The 27884-nt window shown below is 34.4% G+C and overlaps 1 protein-coding gene across 2 annotated transcripts; it reads right to left on the bottom strand.

The window, feature by feature from the left end:
* Positions 1–3: 3 nt before the first annotated feature.
* Positions 4–27884, bottom strand: LOC111051104. Of its 2 annotated transcripts, XM_039434613.1 has the most exons (7): positions 27556–27883; positions 16199–16289; positions 15355–15392; positions 15185–15309; positions 10865–11068; positions 9095–9417; positions 4–8046 (listed from the first exon to the last, which is right to left on the bottom strand). In XM_039434613.1, the coding sequence occupies exons 2-7, from the start codon at positions 16261–16263 to the stop codon at positions 8001–8003; spliced, it is 801 nt and encodes a 266-aa protein (XP_039290547.1). In that variant the 5' UTR covers positions 16264–16289; positions 27556–27883; the 3' UTR covers positions 4–8000. The 2 variants fall into 2 exon arrangements, with proteins under 2 accessions (XP_039290547.1, XP_039290546.1); XM_039434612.1 differs by having other exon boundaries at positions 15185–15392; positions 27556–27884.

Raw genomic sequence — 27884 nt, 5'->3', positions numbered from 1 at the left:
AAATAATTTTAATTACATAGATTTTAATGCCAAGTTACAAAGTATTGAACACGATACTATAAATCACTTTTTATAAACATGTTTCTAATTTATATTATATGTCTTCCATGATATAAATAAGGAATTTTACAAATACATTCAATATTATTGACTTGAAAAGTAGTCATTAAGCTCTTGAAACAACTTCATCATATCATAAATACATGTTAACACAGTTCAACTGATGGATTCAAGAAAACACTTCATTTGTACAACTTTTATCTAAATGTGGAATTTGACCATAAAATATATTGAATCTGACCGGACTAATTAATATTATTGATTCAAATTTCCAATATTAACAAACACTTATTTGTTACTGAGAACCAAAGGCACTGAATGACAGTTATATTTGGTTTCGTCAAACTTAATATTATACCAGGGGTGCCCAGAGTGGTAAGGTGGTGGGGGGTTGGGCGCAGACTGCATCCTTGAAATTCTTGATGAGGGGGGGGTGTCAAAAACAAATCTTTGGGGATCAACAATGGGGGGAGGCAGAAGATGAATTTTCCCAAATTTGTGCGTCATGAGGCTTGGGGGGGGGCAACCCAGATTATGCAATGTAAATGGAAAGTTCAAATATCATTCGACACTATAATAAATTCATATTATTAATGGAATAGATGGCACACATATTGGTTGTAACTATTCATTTATGTGGAAAACACAAATATCTACAGATATATAGTATGCGTAGCAATTGAATATTGCAGGTGATATAGAACAGATCTTTGGCATAATTTTTATTTCTGAATTCTCTAATTGAGATGAATAAGTTGACAAAAACTTCTTTGGCTAAATAACATTGACAACTTATAAAGTTTAGTCACGCAATAAGAATTCATGATAATTATACTATACAACACTAAACAAACCATACTTTTGTACAAATAATCTAGTTAATACATAATGTCATAATAAATATATAAATCTTATGTACACTAAAAATGGTAGAATAAACTTAATAGATTTGAAATATTCTCTAGAGGAATGGGAAAATGCTAAAATTACAATAATTCATCGAATTATAAAATTGTAAATATTCAAAAACTTCTGAAATAACGAGATTTATGAAACTTTTATTTTCAAACCGTTTCTAAGATTATGTCAGCTACAGGACTTGATCAATTCTATAAAGGCACAAAATATGTTTCTTTCCAAAAAAATATTTTTATGGAAATTACAATATTATTTTAGAAACATGCTCAGATAAAATTAGTGTAAAAAACAATCTCATTCCAATAAATTATGCAGGAAAACTTGAAAATAGATATTTTCAATAACATTAATTCTTCATTTATGGATTTATCAAAACAATAATAATATCCACTCTAGATTTTACAGAAAAACTTGAAAAGAAACATTTTTAATACAAATATTTTTTCATTAATAGATATATCAATACAAAAACGATAATATCCACTCTGAATTGAAATATCCATATAAATTTCAATAGCATCAAAATTACTAGCAAAATTTAAAAACTATAATTGATTCCACAACAATATCAAGAGCTAACATTCATAATTCATTGTGTTTTATGGAAATCACTAGAAATGTGCCATTCAAGAATGAAATAATAATTAATGATATTTATATCATTCAATTATTATTTTTTAAGAAAATAGGCAAGGAAATACATTGTGAAGAATAGGCTAACATTTGGAAATATTTAAAATATCAATAATTTATTAAAGTAGTGTTTTTTGTTGAAAATAATAAAATTATCTTTCACTTTTGAAACGATGAATAAGCAGTACAGTTGTGGACACTTGTTCATCAATGCAATCTTAAAGAACAACATTAGCTACTCCAAATTTGGCTGTTTTAAACAATGTCGTTGTATTAAACGTTGAAGGTGAACTGTCTGATTATCTTGGTACGTAATGTATTATGAAAATGGCATCAATGTCCGAAACATGTTCTGATTAAATAATTATTCAAAAAGGGTACTGAGACTTGTATTTTTATTTATGATAAAAGATTACACATTTGCGTATCTCAATAATTTAATATTAATATCTTAATATTAAACTGAGTCTGATTTGCCATAGAGGTAGGTATTCATAATTATTATTATTGACCTTTGGTTGGTCACATAAATAGACTCACAAAATATTTGGAGGAGGCAGTGATTCTTAGGGTAAAGTGAGTGTCAGTCATTTTGTGAGTTAAAACTTGGAGTGAATTGGGCATAGTTTTCGCCACTACAAACCAACGCAGTTCGGTTGGTATACATTTGTGATGACGGGAATCGTGTCCTTAGAAAGAACTGGACTTGCTCTCAAAAGGGTTTACTGAAAAGTGTGCAGCCAAACAGTGAACCCTCGAGGACACGTCACACTGAAAGGTAGGAAAACACTATAATTATTATAGTTGTGCATAAAGTGAGTAGGTCAATTATCTGAGGAAAATACTTCAAATAATTTTAAAATGAATAGTCAAAATAAAATTTACAATCTATAAACATGGTCAAATTATAATACATTGTCAAGTTGCATTACTTCATATTTAAAGGTTTCTTATTTTTCAAATATGCAACTGAATTAATATTCTGTTGAAGATTACCTCTTTCTTTTATTTTACATAATTAAAAAGCATCTGAAAATATATAATTGAAACCATTATTGTAAAACCATCTTAGTTTTCAATCGTTAACTATCCATGAAAAATAAATTATAATTCAATTCTAACAAAATGCCTGATATAATTTATTGGAGGCGCCGCTCCGGGTATGGTCATATCCTACTGATCTGGAGATGACAAATGTGATCCAAACACCAAGATGACAAGTGGCCTTCCTTCAAGTGTTTCGGAAGATAACGGAGAAAATCCTCATGTGTCTTGCAAGAAGGCATGTGTCACCCACAGATGAGTTGAATTAGCCCATCGTGGTGCCGTTTCGCCAATACGAAGTCCCTCATATTTCATATTTTACTGGCAAGTCTGTCCCTTGAAAGTACATTGGTGTCGATACTGGTACAGTTAGTAATGCCTATCCGCGCAACATTCACGCCCATTCAATATTATTATTCTTCTTCTTCTTCTTCTTTCCAGGATTAGGCGTATACACCTGTTCCGGTTTCAAAGGATATAATTTGTATACATACCATATTTTTAGAGGTCTATCAATCTCTTCTACCATAGGGTCTATATTTAATTACCGCTTTTGGGATTCTATTATCTGGCATCCGTTCAACATGATTCTTCCAGTTTATTTCTGATATCATCATTGCGGAATCTGTCCAGCCTTGTGCACCCTTTCACACTTCGAAGGAAACACATCTCTGCTGCTTGAACTCTGCTTAATATTCTCTTCTTGCTCACCCAAGTTTCTGCCCCATATAATAATGTTGGCACCGCCATCACTTTATAAAATTTCAGATGTGTCTCCTTCCTTGACCTGTTTTTTAATCTGCGTTTTATTGTTCCACATATGTGTAGAAATTTATTCAATTTCAGATCTACATAGTTATCGAGTGCATATGTGAACTCAACACCCAAGTATTTGAAGTGAGACACTTGTTCAAGTACAGCGTTATCCAACATAATTTTAGTTCTGACAGGAGATTTGCCGCAGAAGGCCATTGATTTGGTTTTGTTTTTTGATATTCTCAAATTATTAAGTTTTTGAAATTTTATTAAGAACATACATTGCCTTTTGCGAGTTTTTAAGAATAACAAGCCATCCGCAAACATCAAAATCTTCAAATGTCTTGTCAGATCCAAACGTATTCCAGGAGGGGTTTGACTCATCCAGCATCGTATTACGCCATCAAGATAGATATTGAATAATGATGGCGATAAGCTACAACCTTGCCTTACACCTAGGTTTGTCATGATTTCTTTGGTGAGGTGGGATCGTGTGTCAATAGCAATCTTGGTTCCTTGATATATGCTCTTTATCGCGTCAATTAAATGCTTGGGATATCCTCTTCTTGTTATTATGCACCAAAGTGAAGGCCTATCTAATCGGCCAAAAGCTTTCTCAAAATCGACGAATGCCATGTGGGTCTCAATATTGAATTCTCTATTCTTCTTAATTATCTGCTTCAAACTGAACACCTGATCAATGCAAGAATGCCCTTTCCGAAGACCTGATTGTTCCTCCAGCAAAATGGTATCTGTGATTGGTTGAAGTCTGCCGTTTATTATTTTGCTATAAATCTTGTAAGCCGCTTGTAGTAAGCTGATTCCTCTGTAGTTTGATGCATTATTCCTTTCTCCTTTTTTGAATATGGACAATCTTCGAAATTTTCCATTCTTCTGAGATTGTACAGCTCTTCCAACTCATGTTTATCAAGTGCAGAAACCTCAATCTGAAAAATAAACCTCCGTATTTAATCAATTCTGAGTTTAAGCCATCCATACCAGTTGACTTTCTGTTCTTTGTATTCTTTAATGCATCTTCTAATTCTGTAAATTCTATCATATCAACCGTGGGCTCATGAATTCGTTATATTTCGGTCTCCTGAGTTGTTGGATTGTACCAGAGATTTCTGTAGTGTTGAATCCATTCCTCCTCTGTGATTATGTTTATCTGAACTGTATCCTTTCAATAAATCAATTAATTTTATCCAATTCAACATGAGATACACAAAATAAAACAAAATACAAAACACTAAAAAAAAAATGTCTAATAAAATACAACCGCAGTACCACCGCTGAAGATCTTTCAGCAATGTAGCCAAACGATACCCTTTTAGCTTGTTTTTCCAATTTGAAGAGATCCGTCCGCAAAAATGTTGAATTCATCATAGATGGAGACAAAATCTTTTTTTCGCAACGTTCCCGTGCCGTACTCATGAACTCTTACTTGTCTGACTAAAATGTTTACATGCTAATTTTTATTTTGTATTCTATTAATTGTTATTCTTTCTGCCTTGTTACATTGTTCATTAGTTAATTTCTCAGAGGTGACTTCCTACCTATTTATCACATGGAATTTGACTATCATAATGAGATGGTGTGATGAAGGAAGTGCTCTGATATGACAATAATTGTCAAAAATATTGATGACTGTACACACACTCGTGTATGTGTCTCATCTTTTTCATATTATGAACCATTATTTCAACTTCTATTCACGGATAAGGGCTTTGTGGGACCTCTTCTGAGAATAGTAATTTTGTTTGCATCGGTTCCCATATATACAGCTTATTATTCTTCTTCTTCTCGTAGCACTACAGTCCGGGGTGAATCTTGGCTTTCTCTACGATTTGCCTCCACTCGTCCAAGTCCACATTATGTTCAGTTCATTTTTCCACAGGCTGTCTAACATAAAATATTTGGTCTGTTGTACTTCTTCCCATTCATGTTAACGTCAATTTCTCAATCAGTCACATCATCCCAGAGTTTTGATGAGTTGTGTACTTATGTTTTATTTTAACCTGATATTTTATTTCTAACATGTTAGAAATAGTATCCTCAAATTGTAAGTTATATCTGATGGGATGATTTGTTGATGTAGAGTATTTAGTTCTATTTTGCTGATGTAAACAATAACGCTTGATTTGATTTGAGATGGAAAATCAATGCAAGCAGCTGCTCTTTAATGAACGCATCCTCCTGATATTGATTCTGTTGTATCAACAGCTTGACGTTGACTGTCATTATTGTGGGCTACATGGGCTACATAAAGTTTCAAATTTCGTGAGATTTGATTAGATCCTTATGGTCGTCAGATACCAATCTCTGGAACGCATTCAGGTGATCGGTGATTCTTTACTCATTGAACTCCAAGTTCACCGTCAGTTGCAATTCACCGTCAGTTGCAGTCGAATAACAGAAGAGTGGGAAATCTCCGAAAGCAGCTATACCCCTGCTTGTCTGCGCTGACATATTGAACGCTTGATGCCCACTCATTAATATTGAATTTGTTGTGATGTAAAGCTTCTTGGCAGCCTCCGAAAGATGACAGTCCGATTACTGACAAGCTGGCCAGAACACTCCTTCAGATTGTAGAATCTCGCTTTCGGAAAATCCACCTCGTACTTAGAAGAAGCTGATGACTCACTCATAGGCTACCTCATGATGAAGTTCCTTGAAGAAGACTCCCGCGAAGATGTTGATGGCTCCGACGTGAGAGCTACCAACTAGAGAAATAATATTTGGAGATGCGTGATTAAAATAAATCAACTCAATTGGAGAAGAATACACGTCAAAGGAAAAGGATAAACCTTCAATACAATAGAAAGAACTCTACTTTTATGAAACCCAAATACTACTAAATTCCCGCTCTATACCCTCTAGATACCTATACCCTACTAAATTCCCTCTATACAACAATAAAAGTCTACCGTTAACATTACACAGAATAGCTGATACACATAATAGCTTAAACACAATAAACTAACAAGTTAGATGATAGCTTTGAACGAGTAAAATGTTTGCATAGAAAAATGAAGCGAACTGAAATAAATGCAAGAAATACCGGGATCGATAACTGGCGACCCCATCAAATTATGCAAGGGATTTTGTTAAAATAAACATATAATTAAAAATCGTGAATATAGTTCAAATGAGAATTAAGATGGTTTAACATTAATTAATTTAATTATAAAATAATAAAATAAAAGAGATGGAGATAATATTCAATAGAATACTATTAAATTATAGAACAATTGAATACTTAATAATAATAGTTTAATTTACAATGTATTATAATTTGTAAATATAACTTGAATATTTTTTTCTCAGATATTTGTGCTATTCGCTTCATGCACAATAATAATTATAACGAGTATGGGGTGTCCTCGTAAGGTAGTCTACCTCGTAAAGATTGACTCAAAGACTACCTTTGAGTATGGGGTGTCCTCAAGGGTTTACTGTTTGGCTACACACTTTTCAATAAATCCCATCCTCTCCTGTCCTCCTGTAAGGACACGATTACCGTCAATAGGAACTTATGCCAAAGAACTGCGTTGGTTTGATAATTTTATTATGTTGAATAAAAAACACTATTTCCCCAATGTGAGTGAGTCTATTCCTCACAGCATTTATAACAAAGATACTTTTATGAATACATATTTATTAAACACAACATAAAATATGAATAACACAATATATTCTTGTCTCGCATCGATTATTTATGTAATAATTAATTTGATTGAATACTTCCCTATTTGATTCAACAATAATTTTTTTGTCACATAGTAAAATTGAGCACAAGAAGCATATTCAGTCAGTAATATTTATCTATGGCTAAAAGTTTAGTTCACATTATAGCAGCCACGGTATTTAGCAATCAATAACATTTCAGCAAAGTATTATGTTATTGTAAAATTCAAATCTCAGCTTGTTTATCTTTATTAGTTTATTCTATTAGCTGTCAATTATAAGAATATCTCTTTCAAATGAATGTGAGAACATTATTATTAATGGAATGTGAGTAAGAGATAAAAGAATGCTGACAGCACAAATTTGTGTGGTTGTCGCAGTATAAGAGTTTTTGAAGCATTATGTTGAGTACAGTTTTGTGCCACACAAGTATTATTTTAGAATCAACCATTGAATATCCTCGCCAGGAAGAATAAATCTAATTGATTGATCAAACACTAAGAAAAGCAGATAAACATGAACACTTCAAATTCTCCTGGGTTTGAGAAACGACACTTATACCAATTTGGAGTTTAAATTCCATCAATTTCAGGAAATTTTTTGTTATGTTTGAAATATTTTGGATAACAATAGCTACGACGGTTTGACCTGATAACGCAAATCTATTATTATATCAGAAACTCTAACAAACACTTATCGGACGGGAACTGCTACAACAAATTGGGAAGGTAAACCTCATAAAGAATCTCTCGAATAGCTTAACATTTACATCCAAAACTAATCAGTACAACTTTCTACAATTAACTTGCACAATGAAGCAGTTCGGTATGCAGTAAGTTCAGCAAGCTTCGGCGTTCAAATACTGCATATTAAATTCTACAAAATTAACATTATTTGTAAATTTAAGGAATTTCTTCACGCCGCCACCACGGGAGTCCACTTTGGTCTCTGAAATTTAGAAGAAAAATTGTTTAGTTATCCAATTAATGATGAATTATACTCTATCAAGATTTGTTTGGCATTGATCTTTTCATAAATTGTTAGTGTTCATGAAATCATTTTCTTTACATACGGTAATTGGTAATTTATTCTTCTCATCAACTCTTTTGGTCCAATTTTTTTGGGTATTGCTCTGAGAGTTTATTATCTTCTATGAAAAATATACTGCTTGAGAATAAAAACATGACCTTAGTCAACTTAAGGGGAAGAACGAAACAGCTCCTAATTAAACAAGAAGAAGTTGGTGATGGGAGTATAGTGCTAATATTGCATTTGAGTTAAAATTGATCTCCTGTAAAATTCATTGTGATCAGGCAAGCTTCATTTCATTGTAAACTGAACGCATTACTTCGCCGACTCATCTCTCTCTCTCCTCAACCATTCAGTATGTTTATTTGAAACAGGTTTGCTGATTCAAAGTCGCGATTTTATCCTTTAATGGTGTGAGTTACAGGTGCTTTTAAGAAATATTCCCAGTAATCTGAAAGAATTTCAAGAGGAACCTCTCAATGTATATAAAAATTTGGCTGCTTTGATCTGTTTATAAGTGCGGTAATTATAAAATCGTAATTTATATAAACAATCATCAAATTTCTACTAATTACTGATAATTTGATATTTTCCACCTCCAGCCTAATTAGGCCTATATCTATACAAAGTTTTCATATTATTTTCATTAATTACTTTTGTTTGTCTACTATTATTACGATAGAAACGTATAAGAAAGTAATAGAGTGAATAAATTAATAGAGTTTATAAAGTAGTCTATGTAAGAGTCTACTTAAAAAATAATACTATTACTTAAAAGAGTAATAGAGTTCTAAGTAATAGAGTTTATTCCTTTAGTACATAGTTTTCACATCTATAGCGTAACTTTGTTATGCACTTGTATGTGTATTTTATGTATATTGTATTGCAAACTATATGTAGGTATTCAGGATAAAAATTCAATTTGATAAAATGAGTTGAAAGTGAAGCGAGTGTTAGTATTTATTACCTTGTAGGTCTTATCAACTGGTGGGGAGGCATGAGCGGCCTGAGAAGAGGGGGCGGTGGTGGCGGAGGGGGGGGACCGAGCATCTGCAGCTGTATGGTCTCCCCCCCTGCTGGCCCTGGCCCCCTTGCCCTGATGCGTTGCCTGCGCTGCTGCAGGTTGCGACGCACACAGCACTGCACCGACAACAGCAGACCACACACCAGCGCCGTCAGGCACCCGATGTAGATCAGCACCTCCAGGTTGCCACCTTTCCTCTGGTTGCGCAGCACAAAGCCGGCTGCCACCATCACGACGCCCGTCAGGATGCCCGCTATGTTCATCACCTTAACAAAACATACCGTCCAGTTCGCATTAATTGAATTAATGAATGAAAAAGTTTTTATTCTCAAAAATGTTAAAAGCATTCGAAATGTAAATTACACAATAGAAATAGTACTCCTTACCTAGAAACGAGTCTGTCTGTGAGGAGGGTCATGTACAATATCTATATACAGAGTGTCCCACCAAGGTTGTAACAGCCTTTGACCATAGATTCTACTCGACATTTCTGACAAAAGATGTTCAGTAAACCACTGACACTTTGAACACTAACACTTTATCATAGAACTTACCTTTTCGAATTCATACTCATTGGAAAGCTTATGAAATGGAGAAGTTTTTGAATAATTGAAACCACTATAATTACCCGGAGAAAACCAAGAAAAAACGGTTTGGAATTTCACTTTGAATTTTAAGAATAGCTTTTTCTCAAGTTTAAACCCTAATAAAAAACTACAAAATATCAAACAACAAATAAAATTACATTAATCTTGTTTGAAATGTTTTTCTCTTTCCAACAATACCCTTGAAATTGAAATTCGACCAGTAGTTTTCGAGTATTTAATGACGGAAGGTAGGCATATTCTTAAAATATCGAAAAATCGATATATCTCGAAAACGAAGGTCGATAGGAAAAATGTCTATAAAACATTTTTGTCAGAAATGTCATGTAGAATCTTTGGTTAACGGATGTTACAACCTTGGTGGGACACACTGTATATGCATATGAACCCATAGGCCAATACAAAAATTAAAAACATTCAAAGAGTCTATAACTTCTTTGGCCTATGTAGCCGGGAGACATTGCTGTGTCCGGCCGGCAAAAACTGAGCTTCAAATTGAGAGTTCAAAATCCACTCATAATGTAATGCACAATAACACTTTCATTTAAGGTACAATATTTATACCTCAATACTCGTAACAATGGACACATGAAAGAAATGTCTTCAACCACGTCCACAAAAATCTATTTGTGGAAATCAGCGGAACCATGTCACTAATTGCTACCCTATCTGACTGAGTATTCAAGTTAAAAACTGTGTCCAAACTACTAACCATTTTTAAGCTTTGCAATCGGGTGGAAAGTGGACAATGTTATGATGTTTTTATTGAATAACTATATGATCGAATGCTCATTTATGGTTTGAAAAAAATACAAATTGGAACAGCGAAGAAAGAAAACAACAAAAAATGTGAGTTACAAAGACCTAACCTCAAAACATTTTGCTCGAGGCCTTTCGCTGTGATGGCACAACAATGCATGATGACTTGTATAACATGCATGTCTTACCGTTCGTTATCAACCAGCCTTATGAAGTTAACGTCACGCTACTTTACAAGTAATAAATAGCCCGGGACAATCTCTTTTATTGGAGTTTTTCTCTCATCACCAAATTTTGTATATTATTTAAAAGTACCTATTAAAACAGAAATGTCGTCTTTTTGACTAACCTGCAGACAATAATGACAGAAGTTCTCGAACTGTACGCAGTGGCCGCCGCAGGGGTTGACGCCGCCGCCGGCATCGGTGGAGGTGGCGCCCGAGGCGGGAGTGATGGGTCGCCGCACAAACACAACAGGCGCCTGGGGCGCAGCCGGCAGGAGGGCGTCGCGAGGCAGTGCGTAGTTGTCGCCACCTCGCAGTGGCAGTGGATCCTACGCAAAAATTAGCGAATTAGCAAAGATATCGAAGATAGCGAAGATGCAACACTCTTTCCAGCAACATATCCATAAAGTAGGTACAAACATTCAACTTTACAATACAAATGCAATTCACCACAATCAATTCAAATAAAGAACATTCCTTACTAAAAATAATAAATGAACAATAATAGCATTAATACTTCTATTCCTAACTAGTAAGAGTTATAATGCACAATCAAACTGAATGGATTGAGGATTATCATTACATTATTATTCAACACTTCAAATAACATAAGCTTAGTGGAAATCTACTGGCATAAGTGAGAATTTGTCCGCCAGTAGGAGTAGCGCCCCACTAAGAGAGGAAAAATGAATAAAGAATAAAAATAAAATGAATGCTACACTCGAGGATTTCTAAACATAGCGTAATTCTAATCATACGGATCCTTCAACAATATGTGAAAAATATATTTTGCAAGAAACCTTCAAAATGGAAGCTATTATTCGTTATTATTTGTTGATTTATGAGATCGTTTGGGATACTATTTATTATTCTTGGTGCAATATAAATCAGTTGTTTTCGAATTAAAGTAAGTTTCGAAACATAGCATTAAAAATTTATGTTTTTTATCTTGTTTTATGTGTTTCACTATTGATTTTTTTCAAGTTATTGTTATATCTATTGAAATATTTGAGGATGTTAAGCACATACAGTTGGCGGATAGTCATGACTTTCAGATCACTGAAAGCACTCATTGATGGGTAAAATATTGGTCTATTTAAAATTGTTTTGACAATCATTTTCTGTACAATAAATAGTATAGAGAGGTGAGAGTTGAAGGTACCTCCCCAAACTATTAAGCCATATTGCAGTATCGACTGAACTATGGCAAAGTATAACATTCTCTTCACAGTTACCTTCAATATTGATCGTAATTTAAAGAGTTATTATATGATACAAATTTCAATCTATTGCATAAGTAATCTATGTGTCTTTTCCATTTGAACCTTCCTCGATTATTACCCCTAGATATTTCAAGTGACTTGTTCTCTCAATTTCAGAACAATCACATACTACATGGTTGTCAACATTACAATTCATGTGTAATCTGAGTAGACAGTTTGTGATTTCATGTCCAGTAATTTTTCTCGAAAATGCTATGTACTTTGTTTTTTTTTATATTGAGACTAAGGGAATTGATGTCAAGCCATCTCTTTAATGTGGAGAAGCCTTTCATAAACGTTATGCCATGTATTGCCCTCAAATAACAGCACAGTGTCATCAGCAAAAGAATAAGTCTCCCCACCATTTAGCTCCAATTTCAGTACCTCATTTACGTAGACCGGGAATAAAATAGGCGATAGTACTGTACCCTGGGGTAGGCCATACCCGGAAAGTGGCAAAGAACGTTGTTCTCATTATTGAGAGTTAAAATTTGCACCCTATTTGAGAGGTAGCTCTCGAATAATTTTAATGAGGTTCCTCTAATCCCAACTCTTTCCAGTTTACGGCGTAATTGAATATGAGACACCGTATCATACGATTTAGCCAAATCGAGAAAGATAGCTATAGTTTTTTTATGAGGGCATAAAAATAATTTTCTATTACTGTATGAGGGCATCATCAGTACTTTTTTTGAAGCCAAATTAAAGATTTTCTATTATTTTGAATGAATCAAAAAAATTAACAACTCTATTTTTTTATTAATTTTTCCATCATTTTAGATAAGGAGCTGAGTAAACTTATCGGTCTGTAATTTTCTGTCAAGTTTCTATCACCTGATTTAAAGAGTGGTTTTATCTTTGCTACTTTGAACGATGTTGGGAAAATTCCCTTTTTAAAACAATTATTTATTATCAAAGTTAAAGGGTATGCAATGTGGTCTGCTATTTTTTTTTTTCAAGGTAATACTCCTGATACCGTCAACTCCCGGACTTGTATTATTTTTTAGACTTGATATAACCTTCATCACCTCTGCTTCATTGACTGGTTTCAGGAAAAACGAATTATTCAGACTAAAGATATTTTTCATATACTGAAATTTGAACGAGGATTCATCATTATATCTAGGTATTTTCTTGGAATAATTTATCCCTACATTTACAGAGTACTCATTCAATTCATGTGCAGTTAATTTTTTATCATCTCTCTCATTCCCTTCCTTATCCATGAGTTCATTAATATACGACCATAACTTTTTTGCATTGTTTCCACATTCACCTATTCTCGTTCTGTAATACTCGTCTTTAGTGCGATTTATTAAGGAAATCAGTAAGTTTCGGTAGGCTCTGTAATTATTTTTCAAATCTAAATCTAATAGCTCCTTCTTTAATTTTTTGGCTATTCTGTCTCGTCTATTGATAGATTCTATCAACCATTGAGTTATCCAAGGCTTCAATTGTCTTTTCTTATGTTTACGTGTTATCTCTACTGAAGAAATTTTTATGTAATTGGTTAATTTTTCAATAAACATTTCAACCATAGTATCTATTGAATTATCATTATCTTCATCACAATAAGCATTAAGAAATTCCCATTTTTCATTCTGTAAATATGAATTTAGTTTATTAAAATTTATTCTAGTTATTTTATTATTTTGAGCAGCTGGTGAGTGAGCTAAAGGAACAGTAGTTATACTCATGTGTAGTGTAATTGTTAGCTCTTTGTTAGCTCTTCAATAGTTGTTAAACAAGCTTCAAACTTTTTGTTCTGATCCTCCTGCTTCTGCTTCAATTCCACAATTCCCACATGGCATGCCTCCAGCGAATTTCCAAAATCAACCTCCATACGTTTTTGATCTGTTGTCATCTCGTTAAGAATTTTTATGACATCTCCAACGATAGAGGATTGTCTGCTGCCGGCGATTCAGGAATTGATGATTGTATGGACATGCTTTTCCTGCGTTCAATACTGCAATCCTTACAACGCCACACTTGTTTATTATCACTTATAAACTTGACATCCTCGGATTTAAATCCTGCACATCCTGCATGCACTTGAGCGGTACATTCACTGCAAGCTAGCCGATCACAGTTCTGTCCCGTTCGGACTGATTTACAACAAACTTTATTATTTTGTTATTATTATAATATATTATATTAACATGTTATATGAAAAAAAATAAAACTTGAAACTCAAATATACCGTAATTAGGAAAGAGTTCCAACTGTAATTCACTGACCGAACGTTACACGAAACAAAATACTTATCGCTTGACAATGACAGATAACGCACATAATAGAACGAAAATCAATCAACTCTCTCCGAGCTCTCGGCTACTACTGTACATATCGATATCGATTGCAAAAGAGAAATATCGGTGGACTGAAACATTGGATTGACATCAAATTTGTAGATTTTCAAAATGCTAAAATTTTGGGAGAAATTAATAATAGTAGGGTTCATATTAACACTTGAAATACTCCATTCTAACTCATTTTAGTTCTTAATCATTCTAACAATTGACCTATTATTGTTGTAAAATGATAATTTTCATTATTTAATCATGTAATTGCTGGTGGACCCACTTATTGTTACTCCACATAAATAGGTTCGAGTTCAAAGATGCCTACTTTTAATTTAGTGTTGTTTTGTAACTACAGTAGACCACCGATTATCCGGACTAATTGATGTATGACAGTGTCCGGAAAACTGATAATACAGATAATTAATTTAGCCCTGGCTCTCAAGTGTAGAAGTAATTGGAACTATGCATTTTGCCCAAAAATACTTGGTAGTACGTGAAGTATATAATATGACTGGTATACACTTATGTTTCATTCACATTCTAGTTAAAATAGACATCATGTTGTGTAATTGAAAAAGGTACAGTAATTCAAATATTTTATTTATTAGAATATTGTACTGCACGTTGAGCGGTGGACCAATTAGCCGCTTGAACTTGATAATAATTTAGGGTTTTAAGGTTTTAGGATTTTACATCACCCAGCGGACGTCCGTATGTCCCAATACTGTAAATGACATTAATATTCATTTATTTCTGAAGTACGGCCTACATTTTCTATATATTTGATTGTAGATTGGTCATTTGTGACTTTAAATTTTAATTTAATTTGTTTAATGGCCCATTGAATTTAATAGAAACAAGTGCTTAGCCTATTGTCTACCTGGTAGACACTGGTAGTGGCTGGCTGGTAGTAGGTGCGACTGCTGGCAACAGACGAGCTGCTCAGGTTTCCCGACGAATCGCAACCACCTGCGGCTGCAGCTGCTGCTGACCATTGCAGCCCACCTCCTCCCCCTGCTGCTGCAGCTGTAGCTGACCATTGCAGCCCACCCCCTCCCCCTGCTGCTGGCGGAGCTGCCCACAGGTTTCTGCAAATCAAACTATTTGTTATCACAAAACAACACACAGTAATACCATACAAATAGGTCATCAGAAGTTGAAATTTATAGTTTTCAATACAAACTACTTTTTAATTTGTTACACAGAATAGCTTATACACAATAAACTAACAAGTTAGATAATAGCTTTGAACGAGTATAATTTTTGCGTAGAAAAATGAAACGTATACTGAAATACGGAATAATTGCAATAAATACCGCGATTGATAACTGGCGCTTCCATCAAACTATGTAAGGGATTTTGTTAGAATAAACATATAATGGTAAATTGACGATATAGTTAACGAATGAGAACTAAGATGGTTCAACAATAATAAATTTAATTATATAAAATAAAAAAGAGATAATCTTCAATAGAATTATTATTAAATTATAGAAAAATTGAATACTATTAGTTTTTTAAAATGTGATTTGCAAATTTAAATTTATTATAATAATAGGCTATAAATTGACAATTTATTATAATTTGTAAATATAATTTGACTATTTCAACAATTTATCAATATTGATTGATCAATAAATCCTGAAACCTGTTTTTTGTATTTTATTAGAAATTTTATTTTTGATTTGTTTTGTAGCCTACATTGATTTCTTTTTGTGTAACTTGTGTTGAATTGAATAAAATTATTGATTGATTATTGATTATTATAATTGTTTCGAAAGAGAAACATGGTTCAATTTGATGAATAATACAAAATTAAAATAGATACGTTTTCACGACTCAAGTTTCTCTATATCAAAAAATTGATATAAAAAGTCTGACTTTATGAAATTACCTCAGTCTCGAAGAATAGTGAGGAGGCAGTTGATGTTCTGAGGTGTGGGCTCCATGTTTTGTCATCGTACAAGAACATTATTGCCAAAAACCTACAACAACAATAAGACATCATTAGGCTAACAAAGCTGATGCTCAAAGTAGGAAATCATCATGCAATTTAATAAGAAAAATCTAGAAAACTTATAATAGATACATTGTTGTGGGACTCTTTGTTTTGTTCAAATACTGTATTAGAATACTGTAAGAGATATAAATGAGTGGTTGGCTTCGAATGACATAATAATTAAAATAGTGGCTGCAAAAGCCAAGTAGTTTTTTCTTATTCTCTCCAATATTCATCTTGAGAAACAAAACTTGATTCTATTAGGTCTCCCTCTGCCTTCTCCCCTATCCTTTCTTACTCCCCTTTTCCTTCTTACTTTTTCTTCTTGGTTTTTAGTTTCTTTTCAAGTTTAGTAAGTTTCTTTTCAAATTTAGTGATTTTTCTTTCAGTTTAATTATTGTTTCCTTTCACTTTATTAATTTATTTAATCTTTTTTTCCTGAAAACTAGATTTTTTCAAACACTCGGCCTCTGCGCACAGGTTTAACCTTGCGGGGACCTTCCTTTTCTTGTTGTATTATTTAGTTTAATACTGTGTATTATTATTATTATGTAATTCTAATTTCTATGTTTTTATCTTTTGTTATTATTATTATTATTAAGGATAAATAAACGATTTTTAATTTGATTTGAATCTGAATGAGCGACAATGAAATGTCAAGAATTAATTTTCAATTCAATAAATGAATATACAGAAATTGTATGAATTCGTATTCAAACTGTGAAAACATTCTGCTCCTTTAAATCCTTCGACGAAAATTATACAAAATCACTTTTAATATGTAATTGTACTACTGTATGTTGAAAATTGTGATTCTCTAAAAAATATTATAAAATTAATAGGAGTTGAAAAACAATTAATTATTTAATTGCAAGGAAGTTAATTCGTCGTTCTTCCTGGCTTCAGTCTTCTTGTGACATTTTTTCCTACTTTGACTGGAGTAGAGAACAACGTTCCTTTTACGTTATTGAATTATAATAGGCATATAGGCAAACTTCCTTCTTTGACTGAAGTATAGAATAACGTTCCTATATACTGTATTACGTTTTTGAATTGAAATAAAGATACAGACGAACGCTGGATCAGGCTGGAATTCGACTAATAATTCATCTCGAACAAGAAATAAGGGATGACAATTTCCAAACAAACGCTATCACTCATTCAATAAAAATAGGCAGCCACTGAGAACAGCTGCCTTATAAGAAGGGATCGGATAGAGAAGCACACGTGCAGTGTAGAGTGCAGAGAAGCTACCACGCCACAGGAAGGCAATTTCCTAATACCACTGACCAAGTCAACAGTCACTAGGCTCAATAAGCTCAAGGCTATTCAATCTAACTTATTACTACAAGACACAATAGGCCCAAAATAAGCTTACAATAAGCTGGGGCACCATCGTACGTAGCGGCTGCTATTTATCTTACTGAATTCTTGGGATAATCCTAATAACGGAAGAAGTGTTCAGTATTCATGACAAACCTGGATATTCATCTCGAATACGGGAAAAGAAAGAGGGGGGAATTTTCACAATTTTATGAACCTGTAAACACAGACGTAGGAATGAATCTGATCAATAATTTTGAAATGGCTTATAAAAGTTTTATGATTTTGTTGAACATGTAGTCAAGAAACAAGCTTTTAGCTAATAAATATATTTATAACGAAGTAGTTAGGCCTACAGTATTTCGAGCACATTTCCCACTATCAACAAAAATAAAACTCATTATTGGTGATATTTTTCACAGTTTTAGGTTTTGGATACTATCAAGTTATCAAAATAAGATATCTTCTCAAGATTTTTTTTTATTATTATTACTTTATAATTTATGAGCGCCTAAAGTTTAAATACTTGAAACAGATCATTTCAAATTCAGTGAGATATAAATTCATGACATTTTGAGGATACCTCGTCGTTCTATTTTTCTGATTCTAGTTTGATGGCTTGGTAGAATCGGAAAACTTTGAGAAATATCACACGTAAAAATTTTTGTTAGCCTGCTGCACAGTCGTTATGTCATGTCAGAGGCCCTGAAATTGATCAGAAGCGACCTGAAAACTGACACCAGACCTGAGCCAAACCAGGTAACTCGGAATTATTATTTCTCTTATCCAGGTTATAATAAAATCACAATTGATCAAATATGGATAGAAGTTAATATAATTCACAAGAAAGCAGTAGGCTAAAATGGTGTAGTTCTTAACTAATGCTACAAGTTTTGGTTAAAAACATTGAAGGAATAAAGAAGTGGGATTGAAGTAGAAAAAGATCATTCTAAATGTGAAAAGATTTTCCAAATCCAAATAAAAATCTTCTCTAGTCTACTTTAGATACACAGTGATAGAATATATGAAGAAATATTCTGATAGACTAAAACGTCACTTGACAAAAAAGAATCGAATCAAAACTGCATTTTATTGAAGCCTTTTATTGACTTAGTATTTCCCCTTTCAATGATCTTTGACCTCACAGAAAACGCATTATGATAAGTGGCTATCACAACAATAAAATCGAGCCTAAAAAGATAAGGGTTTTGAGCAGAGGGCATTGAATTAATTGATCGCCATATGTTCCACGTATCCGGTGAACGTGTGAGAAAGACGAAGAGAGGGAAAGAGAGAAACTGCAATGATGAGAAGAAAAAACAGCCTACGAAAGAATTCCGACGAAGACAGAATGATTTACACGAGTTTGGAAGAGAATGACAGCAAACATACGGTACACCGATCACTGTCGGAGATAACAGGGTGGGTAGGAAATGTTGAACAATCCCTCCAGAGATCCTATTCCTTTTTCCAAAGATGCAACGCCATCGTGCTCAAGAAAAAAGAAACCAAACCATCTGTCAACTCAAAATTAATCACATCGATATAAATTCAAACTCAATATTTAAACTCATCAGGAGTACATTTTTTCAACTCAATTAAGGTTTGACAATATAGAAAATACTATTGTCATAAAAAGTGCATTTTGTAGTGGAATATTTACTATGATTTTAAATTCTTATTAATTGAATATCAATATCATTATCTAATAGGATATTCATGATGTATTCTATTATTATCTTGGATTGAATTCAAATTAAATTTTAGAACTAAATATTTTCATAATATAGCACCATACGCTACTTGCTGGAGCCGCTGCCGCTAGATCACATAACCTATAATTTCATTAAATTCAATTATTCATCAAATGAGAAACACAAAAGCAATATAGCAACCAATAATTTTTATTCATCTGCTGCTATAAAGTTTATACAACATAAAATTCAATGAATCATCGAATTTAATGAATTTATAGGTTATGTGCTCTAGTCGCTAAGGAATTAAACCTTTAAATTTTGCGCTAGAACTCGTAGAGAACGGACGTATAGTGGAGTAGTAATAGTGTAGTGTAGAAGTAGTGAGTCAGCAGTTTGTTCGCGATTAAAAGTGGAACAAAAATATTGCATCGAGTATCGGTCGTCAACCGCGGTATTTTATGCAAGCAAAGCGACCTGCTTTTCGCGGCGGTAATATAGCTCCGTTCGCGTTTCCGTGTGCGTGAGTGTTGATTACGAGTGCTGTTTGAAATGTATGGTAGCGAAATCGCACTATGTCCGACTTAGTGAAGCCACCAAGTTTTCCTGCATCAGAGCAAGAAGAAAGGGAAGCCACTAACGAGAGCATGGACACCAACAACATGGCAAATACACCAGAAATCCAGTGTTCACCGGATCAATACATAAAAGCAAATAAACTCAAATCTTCAGCCGAGCAGGTACTTTTCATCGCCTGGAAGGAATCTGATGAGAAGAGGAAGGAGCTAGAGAGAAGCAACGCCGAACTCTTGCAAAAAATGCAGGATTTGGAAAAAAGATTTCTCAATATTGAGAAAAAGATCCATAGCCCACAGCCTACTAGCTCAGCAGCCGAGAACTACTCGACAAATGAAGAAGAATTGGCTAAAGAAACTGAATGGATCAGAACTCGTACTAAGCGGGCTACCAAGAAGAGGAAGCTTAGCACCCCATCGCCAGAAATCAAAAATGAGTCTGCAAAAAAGAAGCAACAAAATTTGAATAATAAAATCACTCCTGTGGAAAAACCAATCAGTGAGGAGGAGAAGAGGAAGAAGAAAGAAATGCCACCACCGCCAATCATTGTGGATGGTATTAAGAATCTGAATGTACTTCTTACGAGTTTGAAAAAAGTGTCACCAGCTGACAAATTTAGGATTAAACTGTTAAGTAAAGAAACATTTAAAGTAAATGCAGTTGATTCGGAAACTTATCGGAATATTACCAGAGAATTGATTAAAGATGGGCTCAACTGGCACTCCTATGAAGATAAACAGTCGAGACCAATAAGAGTGATGATTAAAAAGCTTCATCACTCTTGTAGTACAGAAATGATTCTGGAAGATTTGAAAGTAAGAGGATTGAAAGTTCTAGAAGTTGTAAACAAGCTGAGGTGGAAGACAAGAGAACCATTAGATATGTTCATGGTATCATTCAGCGCGGAAGAAGATATAAAAACAGTATTTGAATTGAAAAATATACTTGGCTGTAGAGTGGAAGTTGAAGCATTGAAGAAGGCCAATCTGATACCGCAATGCAAACGTTGCCAAGCATACGGCCACACTCAAAAATATTGTAACAAGGAGCCTAGGTGTGTTAAGTGTGCAGGTAAACACCAAACAAAGGAATGTTCGAAACCCAACGATGCTCTACCAAAATGTATTCATTGCGGTGAAGCACATCCAGCCAGCTATCGAGGTTGCACTGTTGCAATCGAATTGCAAAAAATCAGGAATTCTACTAAAACAAAAACTATTGCAGATTCACGAAAGAAAATCATTCAAAATATCCCACCAAGAATCACGGAAAATACAGAAGCTCACAATCTAAACAATGGTAGTGCAGTTAAGAAATTGACTTTCGCCCAGATTGTCTCAAAAGAAAATAGATCGAAATTGGAAGAGCCAAAAAGTGAAGTGGAAGAAGGCACCAATAATATTTTGCAGCTAATCTTGGCAAAACTGGATAGACAAGAGCAAATAATCACCTCACTACAATCTAAATTTCAGAAGTTAGAACAGAGTAGACTACTGAAATTCAAATGATTCATTCACTAAAAATAATGGAATGGAACGCGAATGGATTGTTACAACGGCAACAGGAGTTAGAAGTAGTTCTAGACATAGAAAAAATAGATATATGTCTTATATCTGAAACTCACTTTACAAATCAATCGTTTATCAAATTCAAAGGCTTTAAGATCTATCATGCTTTACATCCCAGCAATGTCGCGAGGGGTGGGAGTGCCATCATTATCAGAGACAATCTACAACATCATGAAGAAGTGAAACATGAAAGTGATAGAATTCAATTGATAGGTGTAGCAGTTCAAGCAGTAAATTATAACTTTGTTGTTGCAGCTATTTACTGTCCTCCCAGATATTCCATCAGAAGAGAGGAGTATTCGACATTGCTTGATATGTTAGGAGAAAAATTCATTCTTGGTGGTGATTTCAATGCAAAGCACGTGCATTGGGGATCGCGCTTAACAACTCACAAGGGAAGACAGCTCTTCGAAGCAATGAAAGAGATGAGGTGCGAAGCTCTTTCAACTGGTAAACCAACCTACTGGCCCACCGATACGAGGAAAATCCCAGATCTCATAGATTTCTTCCTGACAAAAAATATATCAGTTAATTATTTGCATTTAGAGGATAGTTTCGACCTTAATTCCGACCACTCACCCATCATTATGACTCTGAGTGATTCAATTCTACGGAAGGAAAATACTTGTCCAGCGTTAGCAAATAGCCGCACTGATTGGGATGGCTTCCAACAGATGCTGGAGGAAAGAATAGAATTGAACTCACCATTAAGGAACGAAGAACATATTGATCGGGAGTTGGAGAAGTTTGTGACTGATATCCAACAGGCAGCATGGTGTAATACCCCACAAATCAGAAGAAGAACCACTGGAAATAATTACCCTGCGGAAATCAGAGAATTGATTGTTGAAAAACGAAGAGCTAGAAGGAGATGGCAGCAATCACGTTCCCCCCAAGACAAAAGAGTTTTGAACAATTTAACTCAAGAACTAAGGAGAGAGATTCAATGTATCAAGGAAGAATCAATTAATAGTTACTTGAGAAACTTGACAGCAGAATTCAGCACGGACTACTCACTCTGGAAGGCAGCTAAAAAAATAAAACGAACCATTCAACAATCTCCTCCTCTCAGAAAGCAGGACAGACAATGGGCGAGGAGTAGTGATGAAAAGGCACAGACATTTGCGGATCATCTTGTAAACGTTTTCCAGCCAATCAACTCAGGTGAAGACGAAACTTTAGAAGCGGATGAGAATATCTTACAGCCGAATCAAGAAATAATGCGTGTCACAGTAGAAGAAGTGAAAAGAGAAATAAGAAATCTGAATAACAAAAAAACCCCTGGATTTGACATGATAACCGGCTCAGTCCTCAAACACCTACCAAGGAAAGCAATAGTGAAATTAACAAACATTTTGAATGCTTCTTTCAGACTAAAATTCGTACCAGGAATATGGAAAGTAGCAGAGGTTATAATGCTACTGAAGCCAGGTAAAGAGCCACATGAAGTATCATCATATAGGCCAATATCATTGTTACCGGTCCTATCCAAGTTGTTTGAAAGGATTTTACTTAGTAGGCTAAAACCAATAATTGAGAGACAGCACATAATTCCAAATCACCAATTTGGCTTCAGAGTGAAACACTCAACAATAGATCAAGTGCATCGGATTATAAATGTAATAGAGAAGTGCTTAGAAGAGAAAAAAATTTGCTCAGCAGCTTTCCTTGATATAGGGCAAGCTTTTGATAAAGTATGGCATGAAGGTCTCATTTTCAAGCTCAAAAAAGTGCTACCAAAGCAATATACAGATATATTACAATCCTATCTCACTGACAGATACTTTAGGGTCAGGCATGAAAGTTCATATTCTGATTTGAAGGAAATTAAAGCAGGAGTTCCTCAAGGCAGTGTTCTGGGACCAGTTCTTTACCTACTCTATACCAGCGATATTCCCAGCCTTGATGAGAATACTACAGCAACATTTGCAGACGACACAGCCATATTATCAGTAGACAGTAATATACATATTGCAACAGAGAAACTACAGAGATCCATCAACAAAATTCAAGATTGGACTAGAAAGTGGAGAATGAAATTGAATGAAACAAAGTCGATTCACATCAATTTTACCAATAAGAAGGACCTGCCCATACCAATAACTATCAACAACCAAGTTGTACCATATGCTAATGATGCCAAGTATCTAGGTATGACCTTGGACGCAAAGCTTCGCTGGAAGGCCCATGTCAAGAAGAAGAGAGAAGAGCTTGGAATCAAATATAAGAAGCTGTATTGGCTGATCGGAAGAAACTCTGTCCTTTCAATCCGAAACAAAGTACTTCTGTACAAACAGATATTAAAGCCAGTATGGACGTATGGTATACAACTTTGGGGGTGTACCAAAGAAAGCAACATCAATATCATTCAACGTTTTCAAAACAAAGTGCTAAGGAACATTGTGGATGCTCCTTGGTATGTCAGGAACAGCGATCTTCATAGAGACCTTCACGTCGATCTGGTGTCCACCGAGATCCAGAGGCATGCGGAGAGGCACGAGGGGCGACTGCACCAACATGACAACGTCGAGGCGATCCAGCTGCTAGACAATGGAGGGTTGGTGCGGAGGCTCAAAAGGAGGAAACCGTTTGAACTAGTGTAGTGCTTGTTCAAGTAGTGTCCAGTGAAAGAGCAGAGCAGTGATTGAGTGAATCTAGCTTCTATAGTGCAGTCAATAAGTGTACATATTAATTAAACAATAGCAGTAAGAGTTTCTAATGAGAAATTCACTGTTCAATTTTTCAAGTAGTAATTTAGGATAGAAAAAATTAGCTCATTAGTCTTTAGACTAGATGGCTATAGTATTGACCAATAGAAAAAAAAAATTTAAACTGTCCAAATTTATTACGGCCAAATCAACATCTAAGGTTAAGCTTAAATCCTCAGTTTAACAACAATAGATCAATTGTCAGGGAAATTGGAAGAGAACGTTTGGAACACAATATTCAACTTCGCAACTTTGTTTGAACTACTTAGAAGGTGAACATATCAAAAGTCCTCATCCCTACTCCTTGATTAAAAGTTGCATTTTTTCATTTCTGACTGACACGCAAGTAACTGGGAAACAATGCATTTCAGCGACATGGCTGAGTAAAAATGAAGCAAGATAAATTTCCTACAAGCTTTGTACAGTGGAGTTTTGTGATATCTTCTTTAGTTTTTGAGATATTCACTTTTAAAAGTGTAAAATCTTTGAAAAGACAGTTATTCTTCCAACTTTTTGCACTTTCAAGGCTTATTACTCAATTTTTTACACAGGGGGTAGGAGTAAGAAATTTTAATATGATTAATCCCTTACTAACCTTAAAAGAACTACGTGGTCAAAAAATGTGTTCCAAATTTTCCCTCTATAATCTTTCATTGACTGGACTATAGGCTATGAGTATTTAAAAGACCGTGAGTTGTAGAGCATTCAATTCTCTTCAACTTAATGTATTATTTCATCATTTTATGCTTTCCATCAATTTTTATAGCAGTTTTAGTGATGAGTGTGGTAGGAGTGAGGACTTTTTATATGCTTACCCCCTCACTATCCTTAAAAGGACTGCGAGGTCGAAAATTGGGTTCCAAACTTTTCCCTCTATATCTTTTTGAGCATTCGTTGCCTGAACTAGTATCTTATTACAAGTAAAGTGAGCCTCAATGACTCTTGAGAGGCCTCAATTTACTCTTGAATTATTTTCTTTTTAATATTGAATTAAACTCGAGTATGCTCCTTGTTTTGGTTTAGCCTATTTTGCTGTATTTTATAATTTCTAATTTCTGGATTTATATTCTACTCTAATCTTTATTCAGGGGATCAATTATTTTTGTGCGGAGAAATTGAATAAAATCATGCAATGAAAGTTAAATTACACTCAATACTTTGTTGACTTTGTTTATCTGATTTACAGGCATTTATTAGTTAGTAAAAAAATCTTATTCAACTTGTAAGACATGAAAGTAGCATGATAATAATGGTGCAATTGAATGATTTATTGAGTGCTCATTTTTCCTTTCAGTCTATGAACTTCAAATTACTGTTTTCTTTTGAACTTACTACAATTTATAAGTTATTCATCCTTATATTTCTTACATAAATCTGTTGTATAACAGGTGATTGAGACCACGTGTAACAAAAAACGTCTTTTTCGGTCATTTTTTGTGAAAGAGATCATAAATTTCCTTAAGTTCCCATAAATTCCCGGGAATTTATGATTTTTGGGAATATTTCTTTTTAATTCCCTGGGAATATTTCCTCGATCTTAAATTCCCGGGAATTTTACATCACTAGGTAGTGCACCAGATTTGTCCAAGAGGTTGGCAGCAGATGTTTTTGAGCAGGCGAAGCAGTGGTTCACCAGCAACGAGCTGATGCTTAATGAAAGCAAAACCCAGGAGACAACATGCACTCTTGTTCGGGAGCAGCTTGACGATCTCACAGAATGTTTATTATGGACATAGTTTATATGTCAACTCTACGACAAGGACCAAGTCAGGTCCACTTTTTGACACAGCCAATCCAGTTATCTGGTCATGACTAAGGAGAGAAGTATGAAGTAAGTAAGTAAGTATGAAGTATGAATGATTTGAGAGTCGGCGGAAGTGAGTTGCTGTTTGCGGATGACACAACCCTTGTAGGGAGAGGATCCTCGCCTGCAGCTGCCACCATTGATTTGGAGTCCTTTGCTGGTGCAGAACGCTGGTTTCAGGAGAACAAGTTGTTGCTCAACGTCGGCAAGACACAGAATATCATGTGCACTCTGAGAAACCACTTCAATCATTCATTGAATGAACCGGTGAAGCTTCTGGGATTCAACATTGATCCAAAGTTAGCATGGAGTGCTCATAAGGATGCTGTATGCAAAAGATTGTCTCGTGTGGTCTACCTGTTGAGAAGACTGAGTTGCTTGCTGATTGAGAAGCATTTAATTATGGCTTATTATTCACTGTTCTATAGCCACATTATCTATGGAATACTGCTGTGGGGACACTCTTCACACTGTGAGAGTATTCTTCTGCTGCAGAAGAAGGCAGTTCGGATATTGTCATCCAGTGGTCATCTGGAGCACTCTCGGCCGCTCTTCGTCAGACTCGGAATTCTTACAGTTTTTAGCCAGTTTATCTTTGCTTTCCTGGTTGGTATTAGGAATACCAATATGACAGTGAATCTGAGGGGGTTGCAGAGTGCAGAGTTGCGAAATGCTCTCGAAGTCAATGTTCCTTGATGTAGGCTAAGTAAGGCTCAGAACTGTTATCCTAATATCGCTATTAAAATGTTTAAAATGCTACCTCCATCTGTGCGTCATTCGAGTGACAGTGAGTTTAAGAGGAGATTCTAGTCCTGGCTGCGTGCCAGTCCATACTACTCCTTGAGTGAATTTTTTCTGGAGTCTATAGTTGATATTTAGTGGCCATCACCGTGTTTAGCCATCTATGCCATTTTATTTTTATTTCTTGACAGTGTTGTCAAAAACCTTTGTGTGAAATATGTATATTGACGTGATGACAAGCCCAGCGCATCTGGCTGGCTAATGGTCCTACGAATGAAGATTTGAATATTTAAGCACTTAAAAAAGAAATAACAATAGCCTATAGGATTTACAAATAAAACGAATAGGATCACGATAAAAAAATATTCTAACAGTTGTTTAATGCAATTTTCAATAATTCCTCCTATTCTTTTCAAAAGAAAAAGTTAAAGCCTATTCATTTAATTTTTTTTCATGTGGTCAAGCTTTCTTATCACTTAGCAGAATAAACGTTAACAAGATTTTATGAATAACATAATAGTCTATTCAATTTGTTTATTTAAATGATTAACATTTTGAAATGTGTCAGTGTGCTCTGTCATAGAGTAACATATTATATAGTTCAAAACATTATTTGTCTATGGCTCTGCATGAAGCTTCAAGTTGAGATATTTGAAAAATAATTAATTAACTCTACAAACTTTACAATATAATATTATTATCAAAATAATATGTTGTTGTCATGGTATAGGTTATAAGTTACATGTAATACATAGGTTATTATTATCAGATTGTACCTAATAAAAAAACACATTTTTGAATTGCAATAGGCTACAGTAAAGCATTGAAGAATATTTACCTGAAGTTAACAATTCTTCAACATGGAATCGTTTGGAGAGTATGTTCTGCTTTCCTGAAAACACTTCTCACTTTTAATTTGAGCTGTTTAACTTTTGTAAACTAGCTTCTGTTATTGATGGCTACAATTTCACATTATCAACTAAATACCACTAAAAACGTTCACAGGTAAAATACCTACTCCAATATCAATAATTAAAATTAACAACAAAAGATATAAAACCGATAAAGCACACTTAAAAATGTATTTTATTTCAACTTTAACCGCACGTCTTTGGATTGCACGTCAAGCCTCAAGCGTCAACGACCTTTCACGAAACACGAAATCAC

The sequence above is a fragment of the Nilaparvata lugens genome, chromosome 8 (assembly GCF_014356525.2).
Source record: "Nilaparvata lugens isolate BPH chromosome 8, ASM1435652v1, whole genome shotgun sequence".
NCBI classification, from domain to species: Eukaryota; Metazoa; Arthropoda; class Insecta; order Hemiptera; family Delphacidae; genus Nilaparvata; species Nilaparvata lugens.
Note: the sequence above shows the minus strand (reverse complement) of the source record. Positions and strands in the feature narration are given on the sequence as shown.